The sequence below is a fragment of the Ochotona princeps genome, chromosome 33 (genome assembly GCF_030435755.1).
Source record: "Ochotona princeps isolate mOchPri1 chromosome 33, mOchPri1.hap1, whole genome shotgun sequence".
NCBI classification, from domain to species: Eukaryota; Metazoa; Chordata; class Mammalia; order Lagomorpha; family Ochotonidae; genus Ochotona; species Ochotona princeps.
Genome location: NC_080864.1, coordinates 6,565,332 through 6,589,696, shown reverse-complemented (window position 1 = coordinate 6,589,696; position 24,365 = coordinate 6,565,332). Strand labels below are relative to the sequence as shown.

Genomic DNA, 24,365 nt, shown 5'->3' with positions numbered 1-24,365 from the left:
TGACTTCAATGTTTGCAAGAAAATATTCTGTGGAGCACTTTATGTTTTGTTACACAGAGGCATTATATTCTAGAATCAATCTCACTTCATCATCCGGTTTTCCAAATTTTGCTATTGACATATGCATTTGGCCACAGTGTTTGTGAAATGGACAATATTTCCACAGAAGAGTACTGCTTTAAACTACATGAAGATTTTCATACAAGCAAAAGAAAACGTGGCTATTGTGAGAGAACAAAACTCCCACTCCAACTCATAGCAATAAAGAACTACTACTAAACATGATTCTTCCACACAAGCCAAACAAAATAAGAAAGAGAAATGTTCTGGAAAACAATGCAAAACCAAATAATTAGAATTCAGTGCAGGAAAGAATGAATGAATGAAAGTGAAGCAAATGCTATGAGTGTTCTCACAGTCAGAAGTCAAGAGCCAAATATTAATTTGTCAGACAAATATAAATTCCACAGTTGCTTTCACAGGAGTCGAGATTTGGCAGTGGAACTTTCAGACAGGGCTCAGGAAGGTGGCTTTTTGGGATCTATTACGGAAGAAAATACTCCCAAATATTGGAATAACCTACAACGCAGAAGGTATTGAACGTATTCCAGAAATCAGGTGTAACGGAAATACACTCTACACTCTGTGTGTCCAGGTTGGGCACATTGAGGTTTTCCTAGAAGGCTCATGGAGGTGCATGAGCAGAGGTGTCCCAGAGCCATTCTGAAATCCCATAGAGCTCTGCTGAGCTCCTCTCTGAAGCTCCATGGGCCACAGCTGAGCTACTCCAGAATGGAGCCTGATTCTGCCCTTTGTTGCTCAATAGCATGGCTGTGTGGATGCATGGAATTTCATGGTCTGATCCTCCTCTGTGTTACTGCCCCTCTGCTTAGGTGGCTGTGGAGGAACTACCAATATGTGCTGGCCTTTTACTTTGCCATCCAGGAGATCAACAGGGACCACCACCTGCTCCCAAACAAGTCCTTGGGTTTCCAGTTGTACAATGCCTTGGCCAGTAACAGCTTCACACTGTTGAATGCCCTGTACTGGCTGGCAGGGGACCATAGCTTGACTCCCAACTACAGCTGCCGGACACGGAGTAAGTCAGTTGTTGTCCTTGCTGGAACAAGCCCAGTGTTCTCTGCTGAAATGGGGACCATTTTGGAGCTCTACAAAATCCCACAGGTGAGTGGAATGTGAATCCTGTTAAGTTTTCATCTCCTCCCAAGTCACTCTGACATGTTTCACGAAATAAAAATATAGAAGCAACTAGCTTCCATTTGCAACTCTCCTTGGACCATGACAGTTTCAAAGGACCCCACAGCGCCAGTTAAATCAGATGTCCCTCATGCCCTCTGCCTAACTCTACCAACCTCATAACCACCCAGGCAGATTTCATCACGGACTCATAGTTAAGTTTACAAGTTTGACCCTAAGTGAACCCTGTGTTTGTGCGTGTGTGTGTGTGTGCATGTGCGTTTGTGTATGTCTTTGAAAGCTAAGAAACAAAATTAAAGATTACAAGCAATGCTTTCACTTTCATTGGTTGAGTCATGAAAATTTGCAACCGTGCTGGTGTTGTCTGTATAGAGTCAATTCCAGGAACTTGGCATTCATTCCAAACAGTGGAGAGGAACTCAATTTCACAGGCCATCGGTGTAGACTCTCACTCTAAGTATTTCAGAGAATCTAGAAGTCGCCCGATGCAGACCCATGGAGATCTGGATTCCATAACGCACAGAGACAATAGCTAATGATGCCTTTGGGCTGAAAGGCACTTTGACCTACACTCAGAGTGCTCAGATCATTGTGTCATTCAAGCAAAGTCAGGTGAAGCTGTGGGAGCAGGTGAAATGGAAAGGTTTAACAGATTGACACACTGGGGCTGCTGCTGTAGCAAGGTACAGTGAGCTTATGCATGTGTGGATGGTGTCACACCTGGAAACTGGATCATGTCCGGGGGCTCCACTACAGATCCAGCTCCAAACTTGTCACCTGGCAATGCAGGAGAGGATGCCCCAAATACCTGGAGCTCTGAGAACATGAAGGATATTCGGAAGAGGCTCCTGGCTTCTGCCTTCATATGGCCTCAGCTCTGGATCTTGTATCCAAACCTCATGCCTCATCTGTTCTTACCCTGGACATGATGTACTCACACATTTCCTCTAATGACACAAATGAGGTTTCCCATGTGAAACATGCCCTTCTCTGTACCCACAGGATGCACCTTGGCCTTCTCAACTGGAGATTTTCCTTTCCCAATAATATTATGTTCTGCTTGCAAGACATATTTTTTTCATGTTTCTCATGACAGGTAATGCTGGTTTCCTTTCAGCTCACTTATGGTCCTTTTGATTCTATGCTGAATGATAAGAAGCAGTTCCCCTCCCTCTATCAGATGGCCACCAGTGACAGCTCTCTGGTCCACGCCATGATCTCCCTGCTGCTGCATTTTGGCTGGACATGGGTGGGACTCTTGGTGTCTGATGACGTGAAAGGAGAGAAGTTCAATCAGGCCATCCGAGCTGAGATGGTAAAGAGTGGCATCTGCTTGGCCTTTACCTTCAAACTCCCTGAGACAAGGACAATGTATGAAAAAACTGAGACCTATTTCCTTTATACGCTCAGCATTTCCTCTGCAAATGTGTATATCCTGTACAGTAACATCAGGAGCGTCTTTACCAATGAACACCTAGGGGTGCACTATCTAACCCTGGGGAAGGTGTGGCTCATGACAGCCAAGTGGGACATTGTTGTGGATGAGACACAGCACATGTTGCACTCTTTCCATGGAGGCTTTTCCTTCTCACCCCACAAGGGCAAAATTTCAGGACTCAACACTTTTCTCAAGACAGTGAGCCCCTCACACTACCCAGAAGACTTCTACTTCAGTGGACTGTGGTTTCATTTATTTAACTGCCTACCTGCTGGATCAGGTTGTGGAAACATAGGAGTCTGCCCTCCCAATATTTCCCTTGAATTCTCCGCAGGACACATTGACATGCTGACCGTGTCTGACTCCAGCTATTTAGTGTACAATGCTGTGTATGCAGTGGCCCACGCCCTGCATCGGGTGTTTCTGGAGAAAGTAGAAATGGGATTCCCGGAAGACACAGCTCAGCCTCTGATTCTTCCGTGGCAGGTAAGCCCCCTCCACAACAGGACATGCTCTCAGCATCAGATGGCAAGTGTATTACTTGAGAATATTTTCATGCTGACGTTAGCATGAGCAGGCATGTAGAATGTGGAGTCTTCCTCAGTGTGCGACAGTTGTCCATGTGTGGAGGATTAGATGTCTGTCACAAGAATTTATTCAATGGTTTGTTGTCATACACTGTACACATCCCAAAAATGCTCAAGGCTCAACGTCTCAATGAGCTTGTTGTCCAGGTCACTCATAGTTAATGCCCAAATTACGGGAAAGGCCTCACTAGTACCCCTATATTCCTCACTATTCCCCCCCCCCCTTATTTTTTGACATGTTGAAGTTGCAGTGATCAACTTTGCAAGATTCAGGAAAACAAAGTTTACACCTGCTTAATCAATGAGCTGACATCCACACAGCTTTATCCTCCCATCTCAACAAGCAGAATGTATGATTGTTCCTCTCGTAGTCTGGCTTATTTCACTCAGCATCACAACCTCCAGCTCATTCTATTTTGTTTCAGATTTGAGCATTTTCATCTGTTTGGTGGCTGAGTAAAGTTCCATCATGATAATACACCACCTTTTGTTTATTCACTCATTGTTTGATGAGTGAATATTGGCTGAGTCCATATTCTAGTACAGTACTAGAATGCTGTAGACATGACTGGGCTTTATTTATTTACTTATATAATTTTTGGAAACCCTTCTAAATAGGGTCAGACAAAACCTCACTGTTTGATGTGTTTCTGCTCATTTTTATTTCATTCTAGAAAAATATCTATTCACATCCTTAGCCCACACGTTATTGGAATCATTTGCTTGTTGTTGGTGAGTTTCTGGAGCTTGTTGTATATTCGGGATATAAATTCTAATTGAACATATACAAAGAATTCTACCTTTCCATTCATGAAATTGTCTCTTCACTCTGTTGAGTATTGTCACACACATTACTAGTTTGATGAAATGCATGTTCTACCTTTGTCTGTATTGCTTTTGTGTCTGGGGTATTACCAAAGTGGCCTCAGCTGAGTCCAGTGTTGCAGCATTTCAAGTGTTTTTCTCTAGTAATTTGATGGTTTCAAGGTTTTGCTTTAGTATTTTCATAAATGCTGGCATGACACTTCAAACAGACCTAAGGTAGTAGCATAATTTCAAACTTTGATATATAGAAATACAATTTTCCCAGCTTAGCTTTTTTTTTTTAACTACATGTATTTCATTTTAGGACACACTTTCATAGGCTCTGGGACTCCCCCAAACACTCCCCCCACATTGAAATTATCCTCCACATTCTTGGAGTACTACAGATCATAGCCTGTCATGATTCCTTCATTGTGGGCATCGACCATGCAGAGTCCAGCATCTTATTGTCTAGATAAACTCAACAGTTTCAATGGGAAACCATCACTTGACTAAAACTAGGACAGCTTAGCTTTTGAAAGAGACTCAATCTATTGCTAAATATGAGATCTCTGAGCATTTGGACACACAATGAACTTCTTCTGAGATATAGATAGATAGATAGATAGATAGATAGATAGATAGATAGATAGATTCCTCCAGATTTTAACACTGGCTTATGATAACCTATTATTCATGTGAAAGAATTGAATTAATATTATCTTCAAGCATACACAGGAAAGTTTACTAATCAAACAAGTTGAGTCAATCACACAAATGGAATATCTCACAAAAGGCATATTCACCATGTTATCACAGGTATATATATACACATACGTACACATATGTGTGTTTAATATGTATATATATGAATGTGAGTGTACATATACATGTGTATATATATACCCACATTTATATCACATACATAGAAGTATGAATAAATTTAAATGAGAAATTTTGCTGTGTATTGTTTCCAAGCCTACTTGCAATAACAGCTCACAGGCACTTTGGACATGCTGGCCTCACAAGCATAGCAGTAAGTTAATTGATTATGAAGGTGACCATACATAAGCTAATGCAACATTAATGAGGTTGAGTTCACATCAGTGGAGACATATTGACAGCAGCATCCTCTGACTTGAACCCATGGCAGAATGACTGCTCAGACCACTGAGCCTGCAGCCATTATCATCTCAGGGCATAAAGTGAAGGAAAAGGAAGAATTCCCTAGGACATATGTACCGCCCATCTCTAATTTGATTGCTTTCTTGTTTCTAACTATGCTGCCCATCCAGCTACATCCACTTCTGAGGACAACACAGTTCACCAACAATGCTGGGGATCATGTGTCCCTCCACAAAGCAACACCCCATCAGGCACACTACGATATTCACAACATTGTCAACTTTCCTGTGGGCCTACGAGAGATGGTTAACATTGGAAAGTTTTCCTCTGGGAGTGGACGTGACCAAGGCCTAGTCATCAGGGAAGACATGATAGAATGGCCTGTTGCATTCAAGGAGGTATGGTTCTGGGGAAAATTCTGGAGTGCAAAAAGGCTCTGGGTGGATGTGGATCTCCTTGGATCTCACAACTTCAGATGTGGAGCACTGATACATTAAAAAGTCACAGGGAACCAAATTCCACGAGTCCAAGGAAATGCTTCCTACCAGCTTTCCTTACATCCATTCTCCCTCGGTCTCTTAACAACCATTGAGAACAGGCAGTCCTGGGATTATAGGGCTACAGGGACATCTGTCTTCTAGGCAGTTTACAAGAGACATATATTACACTATGCATAGTCATAAACAACAAGTCACTACTTCTAAAGTACTACCTAAGTCTCATGAGCTTTTATTCCTTGTCTGGGGGAAAAGCTACAGTTGCTTGCCAAGAACAAAAGGAAGCAAGGGGGCGTGTGCTGAGAGTACTCTGGCAGTGCCTGTAACAGAGGCAATGTTCCAAGGGCCACTCATGTGCCTGCCTTCAAGTGCTTGTCTCCAAGCACTCCCAAAGACCAAAGACACTCGTCCCAAGCTTCAGAGCCCAGTGACCAGTTCTCAGCACACACTCCTCCAAGCTCCTCATGGCTACAACCAGACCTGTAAGATTTCAGTTGAAGTAGTTCAACAGAAAGACAGAATTGCCAAAGGCATGTGTCTGGAGAAGAATGACATGAATGTGATCAGGTGTCCTGACACTCTCTGGTAATGAGTTGGAAATCTTGAATGAACATCAAGAAACACTAAAGTCTAGGTCTATATGCTGTTAACAGCACCGAGACTGCAGAAGGCATAGTGACGCAGGCCAGTTTGGTGATGGTGAAGAGGGGGAAACATTGGCATCTTCTCAAAGTGTGGAGTGATGTGTCAACCCCTGATCAATGCTTCTTTATGCTCCCTCAGACTCCAACATCTGTGTGTAGCCAGAGCTGTGGGCCAGGATTCAGGAAAATGCCAGAGGAAGGATTGGTTGTTTGCTGCTACACTTGTGTTTCCTGTGCAGAGGACGAAATTTCCAATCAGACAGGTATAAAACACGTAACTGACCTATGAGAACTCCATTGTCTTAGGAATATTTGTGGTGGCATCACAGTGCACTGTTGTTCTCCAGGCACAAAATAATGAGTTCTATTTTCACGACTCACGCAGTTAAAAAAAAACTACAAAGTGTGATCTATGGAACAATATAAACCTGTGTGTACCTGGTGTTTCAGCAAGACTGATGACACAAGTACCTGTAAATCCCACCAAATTGGATAAGCACTTTAAGAAAGGACATGTAACACAGCTCTATTCTGAATCATTGCAGTTATATGACCTCTTCAAAAATATTTATTTCTTTATTTGAACACATGGTAACAGTGAAGTGGAGAAACAGAGGTAGACAGAGAGAGAGGTTCAATCATCTGATTCGCTCTTCGCGTGGCGAAAAACCCAAGCAGGAGATGACCTAAGCCTGCAATCAGGAGCTTTACTGGGGTTTTGTTCATGGTGGTGGATTCCTGGATGATGGTTTCATCTTCTGACACTCAGCAAGGCAGTGAGCAGAGAGCTACATCAGAAGTGCAGCAGCCAGGACTCCAACTGCTAGGTTGCTGTCATCACAGGTACTGGTTAAAGACATAACACTACTACTGAGGCTTGTATTCCTGTATGAGCTCCATGTACAAACACTAACATCATTGATGCAAGTGTTACCCAAGTAACAACGCTCTTGGCAAATCACTGATATTTCATTGAAAGAGACAAACCCACCTACCAACATGGCCCTGATGGAGTCTTTCATGTAATAGAAGCCTGAGTGATGTGTTTCATGAAATATTATTTTATCTGAACTCAGAGTGCTCCTGACACATGATGTGAACCTAAACTGGGAATAACCCATGCCTCCATGTGAACATGAAGGGAAAGCTATAAAAATTACAAAATGCATTAATGATGATGAATTTATCACTACCCATATTAATCTTGTGTTGATAATATAGTTGCACCCATATCATTTCAGCATAGAAATAGGAGAATTGACAGGATGAGTCCACAGTTGAATATAGAGTCCTGTTTAGAGTGTGGATATCATAGAAGTGAGAGATCATTTAATTCTCCATCTAAGTAAAAAGCTTTAAAGCCATGACCAGAGAAGCATGGGTTAACCCAAGTCAATGCAGGCTTCTGTAGAGGAAGACAGTGTGGACAGTAAGCACAAAGGTTAGAAAAATTTGCATCCATTAGAATATCTGTGAACAACAGCGTCAGTCCGTAGACACAAAGTGTGAAACAGTTTGCTCGAATGGACATTTTCCAAGTGCCAACAAAAATTCACCACGGGTCAGAAATGCAGAAAGTTGCTCTTGTGTGAGATAATAGAACAACCTAGCTATCTGTACACAAAGGATCACTGTAGACTGAACATTTTCCCAACAGGGAAAGATTCAGATTTAATGCAAGGGAAATCATGAGTTTTTTCTGTCCTACAGATGCAGAGCAGTGCATCCAGTGCCCAGAGCATGAGTACCCAAACACGGAGAGAACTCACTGCCTCCCCAAGCTGGTGACTTTCCTGGCATTTGAGGATTCCCTGGGGATGGCCCTGGCCTGCACAGCTCTGGCCCTCACTCTCCTCACTGTTATGGTGTTGGGGATCTTTGTGAAGCACCAAGACACACCCATCGTCAAGGCCAATAACCACACCCTCAGCTACATGCTGCTCATCTCACTCCTCCTCTGCTTCCTCTGCTCCTTCCTCTTCATTGGCCATCCAAACACAGCCACCTGCCTCCTAAGACAAATCACATTTGCCCTCGTGTTCACACTGGCTGTTTCTGCTGTGCTGGCCAAAACCATCACTGTGGTTCTAGCCTTCAAGGCCATGAAACCTGGAAGGACCATGAGGCGATTGCTGGTGTCAGGAGCCCCAAACGCTGTCATTCCCATCTGCTTCCTCATCCAACTGACTCTCTGTGGCATCTGGCTGGCAACATCTCCTCCCTTTGTGGACACAGATGCACACTCTGAGCATGGACACATCATCCTCTTGTGCAACGAGGGCTCTATCACTGCCTTCTACTGTGTGCTGGGCTCTCTGGGGTCGTTGGCCCTGGGCACCTTCACTGTGGCTTTCCTAGCCAGGAACCTGCCTGACACGTTCAATGAAGCCAAGTTCCTGACGTTCAGCATGCTGGTGTTCTGCAGTGTGTGGGTGACCTTCCTGCCTGTGTACCACAGCACCAAGGGGAAGGTCATGGTGGCCGTGGAGGTCTTCTCCATCTTGGCCTCTGGTATGGGTCTCCTGGGCTGCATCTTTGTCCCCAAATGCTACATCATTCTCATAAAGCCTGAAAAGAATTCTTTGAAAAGCTTAAAGAAAAAAGTAGGTCCTAAGCGTGTCTAGATATTTTTTCAAAACATTTATTGTCATTCTTGCAATGTTTGGAAACCAAATATTACACTTCACTGCATTCAGGTGTATAAAATACCATGTCCTTCTTCCTATATATTATTTGTGGGTAGTAAAGTTAGCCTAGCAGAGTACATGGGATCCATGTTTGGTCCTGGCTCAAACCAGTATTTCTGAGTGCCACTGGGACATCCTGGTTCCAGCCACCTATCCTGGTTTGACTCCTATTGTTGGCTTTAGACACAGCCCTGACACAGGCATTGGAATGGAGAGATGCAATGAATAAAATGGGATATGTCTCTGTTTTGTCACTTACATTCTATGTCTCTCTCCCCCAGAGTTAATGCACAGCCTGAGAAACTCTTAACTGATTAAAAGCAATCATGGTGTAATCCAAACCTCAGATCATCATGAAGATACAATAGCCATGTCCCTTTATTTTAGCATGAATGTTCTGGCAATGGTAGAGTCTGAATGTTCCTCTTTTCCTGTATCCTATGAGATAATATTAGTGTGTATATAATGCTAAGACATCTGAATCATTCAGGCTTTACGTTCCAACACCCGACCCCTAATTGAATACTTTTCATTTCTTAGCTGACACAATCATTTAAGTGAGATTTCTCTCCCAGGTTGGGTTCAGGGGTCACTTGGTCATGCAACATTCTTCTGTGGTCCTTTTCAAGTTCTTCCAGAACATTCTCTGTGTCATAGTGAATGCAGTGTCCATGTCTAGAGGACACTGGTTGCAACATTCCATGTTCCTCAGCAATATACATGGTTTTACCTTTGCTTGAAGGTTTCTTTCTTGAATTGCACATGGGGACACTGGGCTGTATTGGTTGATGTGAAAATGTCACAGCCACGAAGAGCTGTTTTCAGCTGGAACAGTGAGTGCTAGGACAGTACATCCACATCCATGGTGCCCTTCCTGATTTGGTACAGTTTGCTCACATGCTTGGACAACAATATCCTCTCTGTGGACAGAACACATTTCCATCACCCCATAAATACATGCTGTACACTATCCAATCATGACCTTAGATCATGTAAGCAAACTTGACCTTCACTTTCCAAGTCATATGTCAAGCTTCTTTATGAAAGCAAGGGCAAGAGCTATTTTTACTTATAAAACAATACTTGGTAGATATTTTATTCTTACTTATATGCAGTTCTTAGAAAAGCAATTGGGTATGCAAAGGTTTCAGAAGTGTGATTATGTAATCTGGAAAAGCTGAATCTTTCAGTACCTGAGGACTTACATTATAGCTGTCTCATCAATGAAATGCAAGTATGTCCTGGATAACGCACAGAGGATCAACAGACAAAATTTAGAACAGCGTATGAATAAGTTTTCAAAGAGACTGGGCACAACAGTGTAGTGGTTAAAGTCCTCGCCTTGCACCTGCTGGGATCTCTTATGGTCACTAGTTCTAATCCCAGTGGCCCTGTTTCCATCCAGCTCCCGGCTTGTGGCCTGGGAAAACAGTTCAGGATGACCGAAAGCCTTGGGACACTGCATCACGTGGGAGACCTGAAAGAGCTCCTGGCTCCAGGGTTCAGATTGGCTCAGCTCCAGCCGTTGTGCTCACTTGGGGAGTGAACCATCGGATGGAAGCTCTTCTCCGTCTCTCCTCCTCTCTGTATGTCTGCCTTTCCAATACGAAGAAATAAATCTTGAAAAAAAAAAATAACTTTTAAAGGGAAATTTGAAAATTTGCTTTTGCCCCAAACAAGGTCATAGGGTAAGAAAAAAAAAGAACAACATCACTTTCTTACACAAAAGTCCAAGACAAAGACGGAAAACAAACTCATGTCACGTCATTTTCATTTTTCCTTGAGCTATCAATCACATGTCACTGTACAGCTATGTTTATGTATCGTTTTTCTTGCTGGGCCTACAGATAGTATGTTATCTTTAACCAGGATTCTGGAAAGTTGAGCAACGTATTGTATGCATTTGCAAATTTTGACCCAATCAAACTGGATTTTCATTTCACTTTTTCAACACTGAAATGTATCCCTGTGGCTATGCACTTGTGAGACCTACAGAAAAATCAAACTGACAGGTGCATGCCCACTGGACAGAAGTGGCTGAAGTGCTAGGATTGTCCTCCATCAGGTGGCAACCAGGCTTGTGTAGAAAAACTTGCCAAGACTCCAGCAAAAAGCCCTCTTGCAGATACTTCCCACTCAGTCGCTGAGGAGTTTACATCACTCCCCATTGATTGAGAAGATGACCCTATCATTTTCAATATGTGACCTTCTTCATAAAGTGTCACTTGAGCTAAATGACCCGATTGTGTGTGTGTGTGTGTGTGTGTGTGTGTGTGTGTGCACGTGTGTTAATTCCAACACAAACTCTCTAAAACTTCCAAGCTTCTCAAAATGAACATCACATTTTTGTCCCCTGGGTAAAAAACTTCAGAGTTGATACTCCTGTGTGCTCTAGAGGAGTTTGAAGGGTCCAAAGCAGGTGTTTGTTCTGAGGTGTTTTTGCTCATCATGGACACTGGCAGGTGCACAGCCTCAGGGCACAGTGATCCCCTGAGTTCTGATCACAGGACAAGAGGCCATGGCCTCACTGATGGGATAACTTCTGAAACATCTCCCTTTGGATTTGTGTCCCTGTGTGGCTCCACAGACTTGCACACAGTATCTACAAGTAGAAGGCATACAGCAGTACTGGAATGGAAATGGGGTGCCCTGCATACTGCTTTAGCCTCCACAGAAACAGCCGAGAAGACACACAAACTCCTGCTCCAATTCTCCTACTATCTGAAGGTGCTTGAGTCTTGAACCCTGTAATGGATTGCTATACCATGCCACTGCCTGTGATGTTTCTGTGCCTGCTCCTGAATGCTTGGGACAGTTCCCAGGGCAGCCCTCCCAAGTACTGCTATAAGCCACTGGGCCCCAGTATTGATGCTGATGGAGACCTGCTGCTGGGTGCATTTTTCCCCCTTTACTACGTGAAACCAGAAGCAGCCAGGATCCGTTTATCATTCCTAACCCAGCCAAATGATAAAGTAGCAGCAGACAGGTAAGCCCAAGAATGAGCTGTGTGTGAACTGTGCTTATGTCTGCGTGTGAGTGTCTGCTTGTGTCTCCCTGTGTTTACTCTTTGTTGAGGATGCTAAATTGTGTATACAGAAGCTGCAGCAAGACACGCTGATGAAGGCTGGTGTGCCCTCCCTCCCTTTGCCTTTAATATTCTTCCATTCTCACTTTTTGTTTGCTCTCCCCATGACTTCAATCACAGTTTAAAAATGGCAAGAGTAAGAAATGGAGGGTGAAAGAGAAGAGAGGAAATATTTCATATCCACTCCATTGATCTGAGTCCTCATTATCTCCTGAAATTTCTGAAATGAATGAGGCAGACAGAACTCTAGTCTCAACCTCTCCATCCCAGAGCAGCAAACCACATGCAATGGTATTTGGCATGAGGTCAGCGTAGGTCTAGGCTCCCAGTCTGTGAAATCACTTTTTAAAAGTGTACCTGACAGCTTAGCCTTTTGTGTCTGAGATCCACCACCTTCAATGCAACCTTCCACACACAGAGATCAGTCATTGACTCTTTCTCAGTAGAAGCCTTGGGAGGACCTGATTGTGATTCAAACAGGATCCTCAAGTCACTGATACTCTGGAAAGAGGGAGGAGGGAGGACCAGCTTTCTCAGAAAATCATTACAGACTTCTGGAAGGCATACTTGGTGATCGCACGTCCGTTGACCGGCTGGCAAATGTCAGTCCGCCTTTGTGTGGGCCTCGGAGGGTCAGCCAGTGTCTGCATTGGTCATCACATCCTTGAACTTTCTATGCCTAGACCTGGCAAAGTGCTCTGTGCCACGAAATTCCTACTCCAGCTCTAATTACACTTCCATATGAGCTACTACATTAGAGCTGCGTATTCCTATGTCTGATACATTTCACGTGTCCCTAAACACCCAGTGCAATTCTGTTTGTCTTCTGCCAACCACTTCACCCAATATAGGGCATTCAAGTGTCTCTCAGTTTGCACACCTCTATAGAATATGCTAAATAGTATTTTTATCAGCATGTTTTCCTGCTTGGAATTATGGGGCACATTGTTGGATCCTGAGGTGTGCTCTTTCAACAGCTTTTAGTCCTTGATGACAAGGACTTGTTGTCAGCCTGAAGCTTGCCCATCACAGTCACAATCCCCATTCCTGTTTTCAGGGTGTCCCCATTCCTCAGTCCTTCCAGCCTACCCGGGATACCACCTTACACCTTGTGTGTCTTGGATCCTCCTCTGATAAACATTTCATATGAACTGATGCATACAATTTGGGATCTTTTGTGACTGGCACCCATCACTGCATGATATGTCTGTGCTTTGTCCAAACTCTGCCTTGTAGCATTGGTTTCTTATGGTCATGGTAATTTCATATCTAGACCTATATTTGACATCAAAATAATTGTGGACATTTATTACACATGACAGTGTGATGAAAAGTGTATGTTTTTCAGTATTCTGGATATAATGTTAACCATGTCAGCCTCTGTGACTTCAATGTTTGCAAGAAAATATTCTGTGGAACCTTTTATGCCCTGTTCCACTGAGGCATTGTATTCTAGAATCAATCTCACTTCATCATCCAGCTTTTCAATTTTTGAAAATGACACAAATGCATTTTGCCACACTGTTTGTGAAATGGACAATATTTCCACAGAAGAGTACTGCATTAAATTGCACCCTTCCAGAATATTTCATGATCATGTGTTGTTGAGAAATAATAATCAAGATGACAAATCTAATCAAATTTAGATGATTTTTTATTGTGTGAATCTGTTGCAAGGTCATGATTGTCATGAAACAGTGTGGAAACTAGTCCATTTTAGTAATCTACAGATGTTTATATTAGACACTGGACTGATCACCAAAGACTACTGAGAAAGTGCCTTGGACTTAGAGTGGACTGTGGGTATGGAATTGGTATGTCAGCTTATCATGGTTGTGAATTCTGTGCTATCAATATTAAACTGATATCAAACACTGTCACTCAGTGATGAAATCAAATTCCCTTCAGAGAAAAAATACTACCAAGAAGGCAAAATGGGTGAAAATATGAACGTTCTAATATAATGCCATTGAATTATCATTGAGATAAGAATGACTAAGTATAAAAAACTAGGTATTATACTTATGTGTTGAAATTATCTCAAGGATAACAAACAACCCACTATTTTTATTTCAAAAATTTTTTGTGAAAGTGCTTATGCAAATGCAATAAAATTGAACACTTGGGGCAAAACAATGTATGTAAGAATTCCTCACACACAAACTGCGTGAAATTTGAGAGAAACCCTAAAATCACAAGAATGTCATTGGCAAGTTAAATCGACCATTTTATGAAATGTGCATAAATGGAAATGACAGGTCACAAACTGTATTAAAATGTACAGTTCAATTGGACCCAACCAACAAGTGATTGTGTCAATAAATTTAATGAAAATAATTTATCAACATGTCTGAATTTGATGGATATTCAGATTACAGGCAAAATGTAGAAACAAGTGAAATTTTGTAAAATTAAGAGCAAAGTTGCCTATTGCGAGAGAACAGAACTTCCACTCCAATTCCAAAAACATTTGAGAGCTATGACTAAACCCCATCATCGTTCCACTCAACTAAGATACAAAAAACAGAGAAATGTTCTGGAAAACAATGCAAAACCAAATAATTAGAATTCAGTGCAGGAAAGAATGAATGAATGAAAGTGAAGCAAATTCTATGAATGTTCTCACAGTGAGAAGTCATGAGTCAAATATTAATTTGTCAGACAAATATAAATTCCACAGTTGCGTCGACAAGAGTTGAGATTTGACAGTGAAACTTTCAGACAGGGCTCAGGATGACGGCTTGGTTGGATATATTCAAAAGGATAATACTCTCAAATGTTGGAGTAACCAACAAGCCAGAGGGGATTGAAAGCATTTCAGAAATCAAGTGTAACAGAGATGCTTTCTACTCTCTGTGTGCTCAGGTTGGGCACATTGAGGTTTTCCTAGAAGGCTCATGGAGGTGCATGAGCAGAGGTGTCCAAGAGCCATTGTGAAATCCCATAGAGCTCTGCTGAGCTCCACTCTGAAGCTCCATGGGCCACAGCTGAGCTACTCCAGAATGGAGCCTGAGTCTTCCCTTTGTTGCTCAATAGCATGGCTGTGTGGATGCACTGAATTCCCTGTTCTGATCCACTTCTGTGTTTCTGCCCCTCTGCTTAGGTGGCTGTGGAAGAACTACCAATATGTGCTGGCCTTTTACTTTGCCATCCAGGAGATCAATAAGGACCACCACCTGCTCCCAAACAAGTCCTTGGGTTTCCAGTTGTACAACGCCTTGGCCAGTAAGGGCTTCACACTGTTGAATGCCATGTACTGGCTGGCAGGGGACCATAGCTTGACTCCCAACTACAGCTGCCAGACACGGAGTAAGTCAGTGGTTGCCCTTGCTGGAACAAACCCAGTGTTCTCTGCTGAAATGGGGATCATTTTGGAGCTCTACAAAATCCCACAGGTGAGTGGGATGTGAATCCTGTTGAGTAAAGTTTTCATCTCCTCCCAAGTCACCCTGACATGTTTCATGAAATGATAATGCAGAAGCAACTAGCTTCCATTTGCAACTCTCCTTGGACCATGACACTTTCAAAGGACCTCACAGTGTCAGTTAAATAAGATGTCCCTCATGTCCTCAACCTAACTCCGCCCTGCTCATATTCACCCAAGCTGATCTTAACTCAGATTCATTGTAAATTTTACACGCTTGATTCAAAGTGAACTGTGTGTTGGTGCCTCTGTGTGTATGTATGCGTGTTTGTATACCTTTGAAAGCTGAGAAACAAACATAAATATTGCAACCAGATGGTGCTTCAAATACCTGGGCCCCTGCAACCATGCAGGATATTTTGGAGAGGCTCATGGCTTCTGCCTTCATATGGCCTCAGCTCTGGATCTTGCATCCAAACCTCATGCACCATCTGTTCTTACCCTGGACAGGATGTACTCACACATTTCCTCTAATGACACAAATGAGGTTTCCCATGTGAAACATGCCCTTCTCTGTGCCCACAGGATGCACCTTGGCCTTCTCAACTGCAGATTTTCCTTACCCAATAATATTATGTTATGTTTCTGAGACATGTTTTTCACATGTTTCTCATGACAGGTAATGCTGGTTTTCTTTCAGCTCACTTATGGTCCTTTTGATCCCATGCTAAATGATAAGAAGCAGTTCCCCTCCCTCTATCAGATGGCCACCAGCGACAGCTCTCTGGTCCACGCCATGATCTCCCTGCTGCTGCATTTTGGCTGGACATGGGTGGGACTCTTGGTGTCTGATGACCTGAAAGGAGAACAGTTCAATCAGGACATCCGAGCTGAGATGGTCAAGAGTGGAGTCTGCTTGGCCTTTACCTTCAAGCTCCATGAGCCCAGGACTGTGTATGAAACCATTAGCATCGCTTCCTTATATGGTGTCAGCATTTCCTCTGCAAATGTGCACATCCTGTACAGCAACATCAGGAGCGTCTTTACCAATGAACACCTAGGGGTGCACTATCTAACCCTGGGGAAGGTGTGGCTCATGACAGCCAAGTGGGACATTGTTGTGGATGAGACACATCACATGTTGCACTCTTTCCATGGGGGCTTTTCCTTCTCACCCCACAAGGGCAAAATCCCAGGACTCAACACTTTTCTCAAGACAGTGAACCCCTCACGCTACCCAGAAGACTTCCACTTCAGTAAATTGTGGTTTCATTTTTTTAACTGCCTACCTGCTGGATCAGGTTGTGGAAACATAGGAGTCTGCCTTCCCAATGTTTCCCTTGAAAATTTCCCAGGACACATTGACATGCTGACCGTGTCTGACTCCAGCTATTTAGTGTACAATGCTGTGTATGCAGTGGCCCACGCCCTGCATCGGGTGTTTCTGGAGAAAGTAGAAATGGGATTCCCAGAAGACGCAGCTCAGCCTCTGATTCTTCCCTGGCAGGTAAGCCCCCTCCACAACAGGACATGCTCTCAGCATCTGACAACAGTAGTGTGTCATCAGGATATTTTCATATTGACATCAGCATGATAAGTCATGAAAGAAATTTTAATCTTTCTCAGCATGCTGTATTTCATGGGAAGATTCAGGGATGAAATGTTTATAACTGTTTATAAATCATCTGACCGTCACAGAGGTTTTATCTTCTATTACGAACGTGATAAATTATGACTGTTTTCCTTTGAGAGTCTGGTGCATTTCACTAAGTTTCTTAATCTCCAGCTCATTATATTTTGTTTCAAAGGTGAAGATTTAATTCTGTCTGGTGGCTGAGTAATATCCCAACATGATAATACACCACCTTTTATTTATCTACTCATGTCTGGATGGACCATACATATTCAGTCCATAGTTCAATATTAATGGGACTGCTCTAGACATGTATATATGACCAGGGTTTTTCAATTTTTTTATTTTTTCCAGCTAGTTTTGTAGATACGGTGAGGCCAAACCTCACTGTGCTGATGTATTTCTGGTCATTTTTGTTACATCCATGAAAATGCCCATTCATATCCTTAGCCCTCATATTAACGGGATCATCTTCTTCCTATGATTGAGTTTCTGTAGCTTGTGGTATATTCGGCATGTTATTTCTGGTTCAACACATATGAAGAAGTCTACCTTTCCATTCATGGAGTTGTCGCTACGCTCTGTAGAGTACAGACACACAAGTTACTTAGCTGGATGAAACTCGTGTGTATGGTTTTGTTTATTCCTTCTGTGCCTGAGGTATTACCAAAGAGATCTTGGCTATGGTTAATCCTAACGCATTTCAAAGAATTCTCTCTAGTAATTGGATGGCTTCAGATGTAATATTTAGTTTTTCCATAAATCTTGATATGATATCTAGATGTGGTCTGAAATAGAAGCCTAAATTCCAACATGCATGTAGAAATGTAATTTTCACAGCTTACTTTTTTATCCAGGTGGGTTTGTAAGAGACCATTTGCTAAATATGAGATTTCTGAGCATTTGTAAATGCAATACACCTCTCAGGGTATGAAATGCATTTTAATGCTACCTTATGACATCCTATTACCACGTGAGAGAATTGAACTAATACGATCTTCATGCCCTGTATGAATCAAATCAATTCAGTCATTTACACAAATGGAAAGTCTGACAAAGGCATGCTCACATATTTTCAGCGAACTATCTCTGTGATTTGCTTTACTGTGTAATTTCTAAGCCTACTTGCAATTTGAGCTCACATACAATTTGAGATATGCTGCCTGCACATGGAAAGGAGTAAGTTAATTGATTATGAAGGTGACCATACATAAGCTAATGGAACATTTATGAAGTTGAGTTCACATCAGTGAAGACATCATGACGGCAACTTCCTCTGACTTGAACCCATGGCAGAATGACTTCTCAGACCACTGAGCCTGCAGCAATTACCATCTCAGCGCTTAAATTGAAGGAAAAGGAAGAATTTCCTAGGACATATGTACCGCCCATCTCTAATTTGATTGCTTTCTTGTTTCTAACTATGCTGCCCATCCAGCTACATCCACTTCTGAGGACAACACAGTTCACCAACAATGCTGGGGATCATGTGTCCCTCCACAAAGCAACACCTCATCAGGCACACTATGATATTCAGAACATTGTCAACTTTCCTGCGGGCCTCCAAATAATGGTTAACATTGGGAAGTTTTCCTCTGGGAGTGGACGTGACCAAGGCCTAGTCATCAGGGAAGACATGATAGAATGGCCTGTTGCATTCAAGGAGGTATGGTTCTGGGGAAAAATTCTGGACATGCTCAAAAGGCTCTGGGTGGATGTGGATCTCCTTGGATCTCACAACTTCAGATGTGGAGCACTGATACATTAAAAAGTTACAGGGAACCAAATTTCATGAGTGCAAGGAAATGCTTCCTGCCAGCTTTCCTTACATCCATTCTCCCTCGGTCTCTTAACAGCCATTGAGAACAGGCAATCCTGGGATTATAGGGCTATAGGGACATCTGTCTTCTAGGCAATTTACACAGTTTACACAGAGACATATTTTACACTATGCATAGTTATAAACAACAAGTCACTACTTCTAAAGTACTATCTAAGTCTCATGAGCTTTTATTCCTTGTCTGGGGGAAAAGCTACAGTTGCTTGCCAAGAACAAAAGCAAGCAAGGTGGCGTGTGCTGAGAGTACTCTGGCAGTGCCTGTAACAGAGCCAATGTTCCCAGGGCCACTCATGTGCCTGCCTTCAGGAGCTTGTCTCCAAGCACTCCCAAAGACCTAAGGCACTCCTCCCAAGCTTCAGAATCCAGTGACCAGTTCTCAGCACACACTCCTCCAAGCTCCCCATGGCTACAACCAGACCTGTAAGATTTCAGTTGAAGTAGTTCAACAGAAAGACAAAATTGCCAAAGGCATGTGTCTGGAGATAAATGAAATGAATGTGATCAGGTGTCCTGACACTCTCTGGTAATGAGTTGGAAATCTTGAATGAACATCAAGAAACACAAAAATTCTAGGTCTATATGCTTTTAACAAGATCAAGACTGCAGAAGGCATAGTGACTCAGGCCAGTCTTGTGATGGTGATGAGGGAATCATTGGCATCTTCTCAAAGTGTGGAGTGATGTGTCAACCCCTGACCAGTGCTTCTTTATGCTCCCTCAGACTCCAACATCTGTGTGTAGCCAGAGCTGTGGGCCAGGACTCAGGAAAATGCCAGAGGAAGGAAGAGCAGTCTGCTGCTACACGTGTGTTTCCTGTGCAGAGGGGGAAATTTCCAATCAGACAGGTATAAAACACGTAACTGACCTATGAGAACTCCATTGTCTTAGGAATATTTGTGGTGGCATCACAGTGCACTGTTGCTCTCCAGGCACACATTCACTCACTCTCTCAATAGAGGTGCTTTAGTGACTATTGCCACCTCATTGTATATGACCTACTACCTGACAGTGCTCACCTGACATGTTGACTCTGTTAGGGAGCCTCCATTACCATCCACTGCTGCATGACACAGTCTCAACCAAGTCCTTTGAGTAAATCGTACTGCGGTCTAAACAAGAAGCAACAGGTGTGTGTTTGTCAAGACTGTGCGTGGATTCCTAGAAGGCATGAGATCAATACTTTTATATACACTATTGACAAACACGGAGCTACTGCACATACAGTTAGGCAGCTATTGTATTACTTCCTGGTTACATCCTTGACATTGTGCGCATGCAAAGTACTCAGAGCCTACACCCAACATTGTCCTTTAGAGGTAGAAAACAGAACAAGAAAAAATAAATACAGTGAAAAATGAATGTGCAACATGCCAATATGTGTGCATTTTGGTCGTCCCAAGATTCTGCAAAAGCTCAAGAATTTGGGAATTAGCTATCCATATCAAATGCATTGAAAAACACGAATGTGCACTAAGACTCATTGAGAAAGACATTTATGGCCTAAAATATCATAGATAAATGCATCAGTAGATAAATTATCAGATTTCATCCAATGTCCCAATGCCAATCATCCCAGCAGTCAAAATATGTAAAACAGAAACAAGACCACAAAGTAATGTCACCCAAGTAACAACTCTCTCAACATTTCATTGATTTTTCATTGAAGCAGAGACACACCCACCTACTAATCTGTCCTTGATAGTGTCATTCCTGTTATAGAAGCCTTAGTGATCTGTTTCAAGACATAATATGCAGTCCCACACTCTGGGTATTCCTCATACATGATGTGAAACAAAAAGCTGAATAAACCATGCTTCCATGTAAGCATGAAAGGAAAGCTTTAACAATTATGAAATGCAATAATTATGATGAAAATATCACTAACCAAATAATCTTATTAATTGCAAAAACATGGAAACAACCAAAATGCCCATCAACAGAGGATTGGATAAGAAATCTATGGTTCATCTACTCCATGGAATACTACTCAGCTATTAAAAAAAACAAAATGCAGTTCTTTGTGGCCAAATGGGCCAAACTGGAAACCATAATGCTAAGGGAAATGAACCAATCCCAAAAGGTTAGATACCACATATTTGCCTTAATTTAAGATGATATGATATTAGCATAACATGTTATGTTATGGATGTTATGTCGTATGTCATATATAAACTAAAATTGAACTGTGAATGGGGGGTCACAGAAAGTTGTTAAGAAATTGCATTTATTTTTAACATGTTGACTGCTCAATACCATGTCAATTAATTCCATAACGATGTTAATTGTTGCAGATGGTATATTAGTGCTTTTATTTGACCGGGATGATACTCTGCTGTCTCTGCCCTCAGACCAAAGAGGGTCTACCCAATAAGTAGTTGGACTTGACTGGACTATAAGATGTTGGACTCTATGCTTGGCATATACTTGCAAAGAGGGAATTTCAACTGAACTTGAACTATGGTTATGCAACAAGGTGGAGGAACCCACCATGGGGGGAGGGTGGGGGGAGAATCCCAGATTCTATGTAATTACAACACAATATAATTAATGAATAAATTTATTTAAAAAAATAGAGCTACACTTTATTTCAACCATTTCATCCCAGCCTCTGAATGAAACAATTGACAGATGAGTCCGTGGTTAGATTTAGAGTCCTGTTTAGAGTGTAGATAGCATAGAAATAAGAGATCATTTAATTCTCCATCTAAGTGAAATGTTTAAACCGATGACCAAGGAACAGTTTGAATGGTTTTTTTTTCACCTGCAGATGAGAATTCTCCGGAGGTCAGAAATGCAGAAATTTGCTCTTGTGTGACACAATGGAACACCCTAGCAATCTGTACACAAAGGGTGACTGTAGAGTGAACATTTTCCCAACAGAGACACATTCAGAGTTAATGCAAGGCAATCATGTGTCTCTTTCTTCCCTACAGATGCAGAGCAGTGCATCCAGTGCCCAGAGCAGGAGTACCCAAACACGGAGAGAACTCACTGCCTCCCCAAGCAAGTGACATTCCTGGACTTTCATGATTCCCTGGGGATGGCTCTGGTATGCATGGCTCTATCCCTGTCTGTGGTCACAGCTGCCGTCTTGGGGGTCTTTGTGAAGCACCACGACACTCCCATTGTCAAGGCCAATAACCACACCCTCAGCTACATGCTGCTCATCTCACTCCTCCTCTGCTTCCTCTGCTCCTTCCTCTTCATTGGCCGTCCCAACACAGCCACCTGCCTCCTAAGACAAATCACATTTGCCCTCGTGTTCACACTGGCTGTTTCTGCCGTGCTGGCCAAAACCATCACTGTGGTTCTGGCCTTCAAGGCCATGAAGCCTGGAAGGACCATGAGGCGATTGCTGGTGTCAGGAGCCCCAAACGCTGTCATTCCCATCTGCTTCCTCATCCAACTGACTCTCTGTGGCATCTGGCTGGCAACATCTCCTCCCTTTGTGGACACAGATGCACACTCTGAGCATGGACACATCATCCTCTTGTGCAACGAGGGCTCCATCACTGCCTTCTACTGTGTGCTGGGCTTCCTGGGCTCGTTGGCCCTGGGCACCTTCACTGTGGCTTTCCTTGCCAGGAAGCTGCCTGACACATTCAATGAAGCCAAGTTCCTGACGTTCAGCATGCTGGTGTTCTGCAGTGTGTGGGTGACCTTCCTGCCTGTGTACCACAGCACCAAGGGGAAGGTCATGGTGGCCGTGGAGGTCTTCTCCATCTTGGCCTCTGGTATGGGTCTTCTGGGCTGCATCTTTGCCCCCAAGTGCTACATTATTCTCATAAAGCCTGAGAAGAATTCTTTGAAAAGCTTCAGGAAAAAAAGTAGGACCTAAGCATGTTTAGATATTTTTTCAAAGTTTTACTATCATTTTTTAAGAGATTGCTACTCTAAATTATAGTTAATTGCATTCATGTGTATGGTATCATAGGAATGTCTTTGTTTTTGAGTACTACTTGTAGGTTGTAACGTTAGCCTACCTGAATACATAGGTCCATGTCTAGTCCAGGCTCAGATCTGTTCTTGTGATCTCTCTGGGACATCCTGGTTCCAGCCACCCAGCCCGGTGTGACTCCTATTGTTGGCTTTAGACACAGCCCTAACACAGGCATTGGAATGAAGAGTTGTGATGCATAAAATGGGAACCGTTTTATCACTAACCTTCTCTCTCTCTCTCTCTCTCTCTCTCTCTCTCTCTCTCTCTCTCACTCCAGAGTTAATGATAGAGTTTTAAAATCTAGTTTGAGTGAAAACAGTCATGGCATAATGCAGATCTCATATCAGCATGAAAATACAATTGCCATGTCCCTTTGTTTCAGCATGCCTCTTCTGGCAATATCAGTCTGAATTTTCTTTCTCTTTCATGTATCCTATTGTAGATAATGTTAGTGTTTATATGATGCTAAGACATCTTGCTGGGATCCGTGCAGTAGGTGTGGATGACATGAAGGTGTGAAGAGAGCAGCTCCCCTGTTTGGCAGAGCCCAGTGGAGCTTCCAGCTGTTTGGAAGGGCATGGCGGATTTCTCTCTGACCACCTTGATGTGGTCTCACCAACTCTTTGCATGGACACTCAACCATCCCCGTAAGAATTCTGTAATCTATTGAGGCATTGTTGTTTGTCCCTGTGAGATGATATTCGCAAGCAACGTGAACTTGAGAGTTAGTGTTATTGATGATGTCTTGGTGAGTGGGTCTTTAACTGCACACAGGAGTACAATTAAGCCTATGCCATTTCTGGACACTTAATTGCCCACTGCCCTGAAATCTGGCCCAGACATATAACATGCCTTCTGGGAAATGGCTTGATAAGAATTTTACAAACGAATTGAAGTGATGGGAGTGTGAGCAGAAACTGCTACGGCAAAAAGTATAGTTACAACTGTCTTAAAGTTTAGTCTGTCCTTGCAACTCTTTAGAGCATGAAAAATGTAGTTGTTTTAGCTCTTTTAATAATTTTTTTAACTAGAGGAATATCGGGTGATTTTATTAACATCATAGAGATATGCTTTTGATCATTATTTGATTGTTTATGAGGTTTTAGAGCCTACAGTTGTAGGGGGATTTAATATTTGAATCTTTTGTCTTGAATCTTTATGTTTTCTTCCTCTTTTGATGAATTTCTCCCATTCAGTGACAGATAAGTTGTGAAAATAAAATGTAGTAGGAATGTTTTACTGATTCGTGGACAACCATCTGTACCTTGGCCTTGGAGGTCTGGCTGTCACCTAATGGCTACTTCTGAAGAATGAATAATGGCTTGCTTTAAAGCATCTGATTATTACAGTAGTACAGATCATATCCAGTCATGATTCCTTCAATTCGGGTATGGACCATGCGAAGAGTCCAGCATCTTATTGTCCAGATAAATCCAACAGTTTCATTGGGAACCCATCCTTGGTCTGAAATTAGAGCTGGTAGAATATTATCTCCTCCAATGAG

The 24,365-nt window shown here is 42.6% G+C and overlaps 2 protein-coding genes across 2 annotated transcripts; both read left to right on the top strand.

Moving 5' to 3' along the window:
* The first annotated feature begins 843 nt into the window (after positions 1-843).
* LOC101523468 (vomeronasal type-2 receptor 116-like) lies at positions 844-8,937 on the top strand. The gene is made up of 5 exons (XM_058657675.1): positions 844-1,185; positions 2,336-3,142; positions 5,343-5,570; positions 6,453-6,576; positions 8,024-8,937. Exons 1-5 carry the CDS (start codon positions 844-846, stop codon positions 8,935-8,937), a joined length of 2,415 nt encoding a protein of 804 aa, XP_058513658.1.
* A 2,828-nt stretch (positions 8,938-11,765) lies between these two features.
* On the top strand, positions 11,766-22,759 carry LOC101523231 (vomeronasal type-2 receptor 116-like). Its single transcript, XM_058657674.1, has 6 exons — positions 11,766-11,986; positions 15,189-15,480; positions 16,150-16,956; positions 18,521-18,748; positions 19,643-19,766; positions 21,855-22,759. Exons 1-6 carry the CDS (start codon positions 11,766-11,768, stop codon positions 22,757-22,759), a joined length of 2,577 nt encoding a protein of 858 aa, XP_058513657.1.
* The last annotated feature ends 1,606 nt before the right edge of the window (positions 22,760-24,365 follow it).

Excerpts from the sequence above, each read along its gene's own strand:
- LOC101523468 (XM_058657675.1), top strand. The coding sequence starts at position 844 with ATGGAATTTCATGGTCTGATCCTCCTCTGTGTTACTGCCCCTCTGCTT. Across the intron at positions 3,143-5,342 it reads CTCTGATTCTTCCGTGGCAG|CTACATCCACTTCTGAGGAC; the intron begins GTAAGCCCCCTC and ends CTGCCCATCCAG. Across the intron at positions 5,571-6,452 it reads GGCCTGTTGCATTCAAGGAG|ACTCCAACATCTGTGTGTAG; the intron begins GTATGGTTCTGG and ends ATGCTCCCTCAG.
- LOC101523231 (XM_058657674.1), top strand. The coding sequence starts at position 11,766 with ATGCCACTGCCTGTGATGTTTCTGTGCCTGCTCCTGAATGCTTGGGAC. Across the intron at positions 11,987-15,188 it reads GATAAAGTAGCAGCAGACAG|GTGGCTGTGGAAGAACTACC; the intron begins GTAAGCCCAAGA and ends CCCTCTGCTTAG. Across the intron at positions 18,749-19,642 it reads GGCCTGTTGCATTCAAGGAG|ACTCCAACATCTGTGTGTAG; the intron begins GTATGGTTCTGG and ends ATGCTCCCTCAG.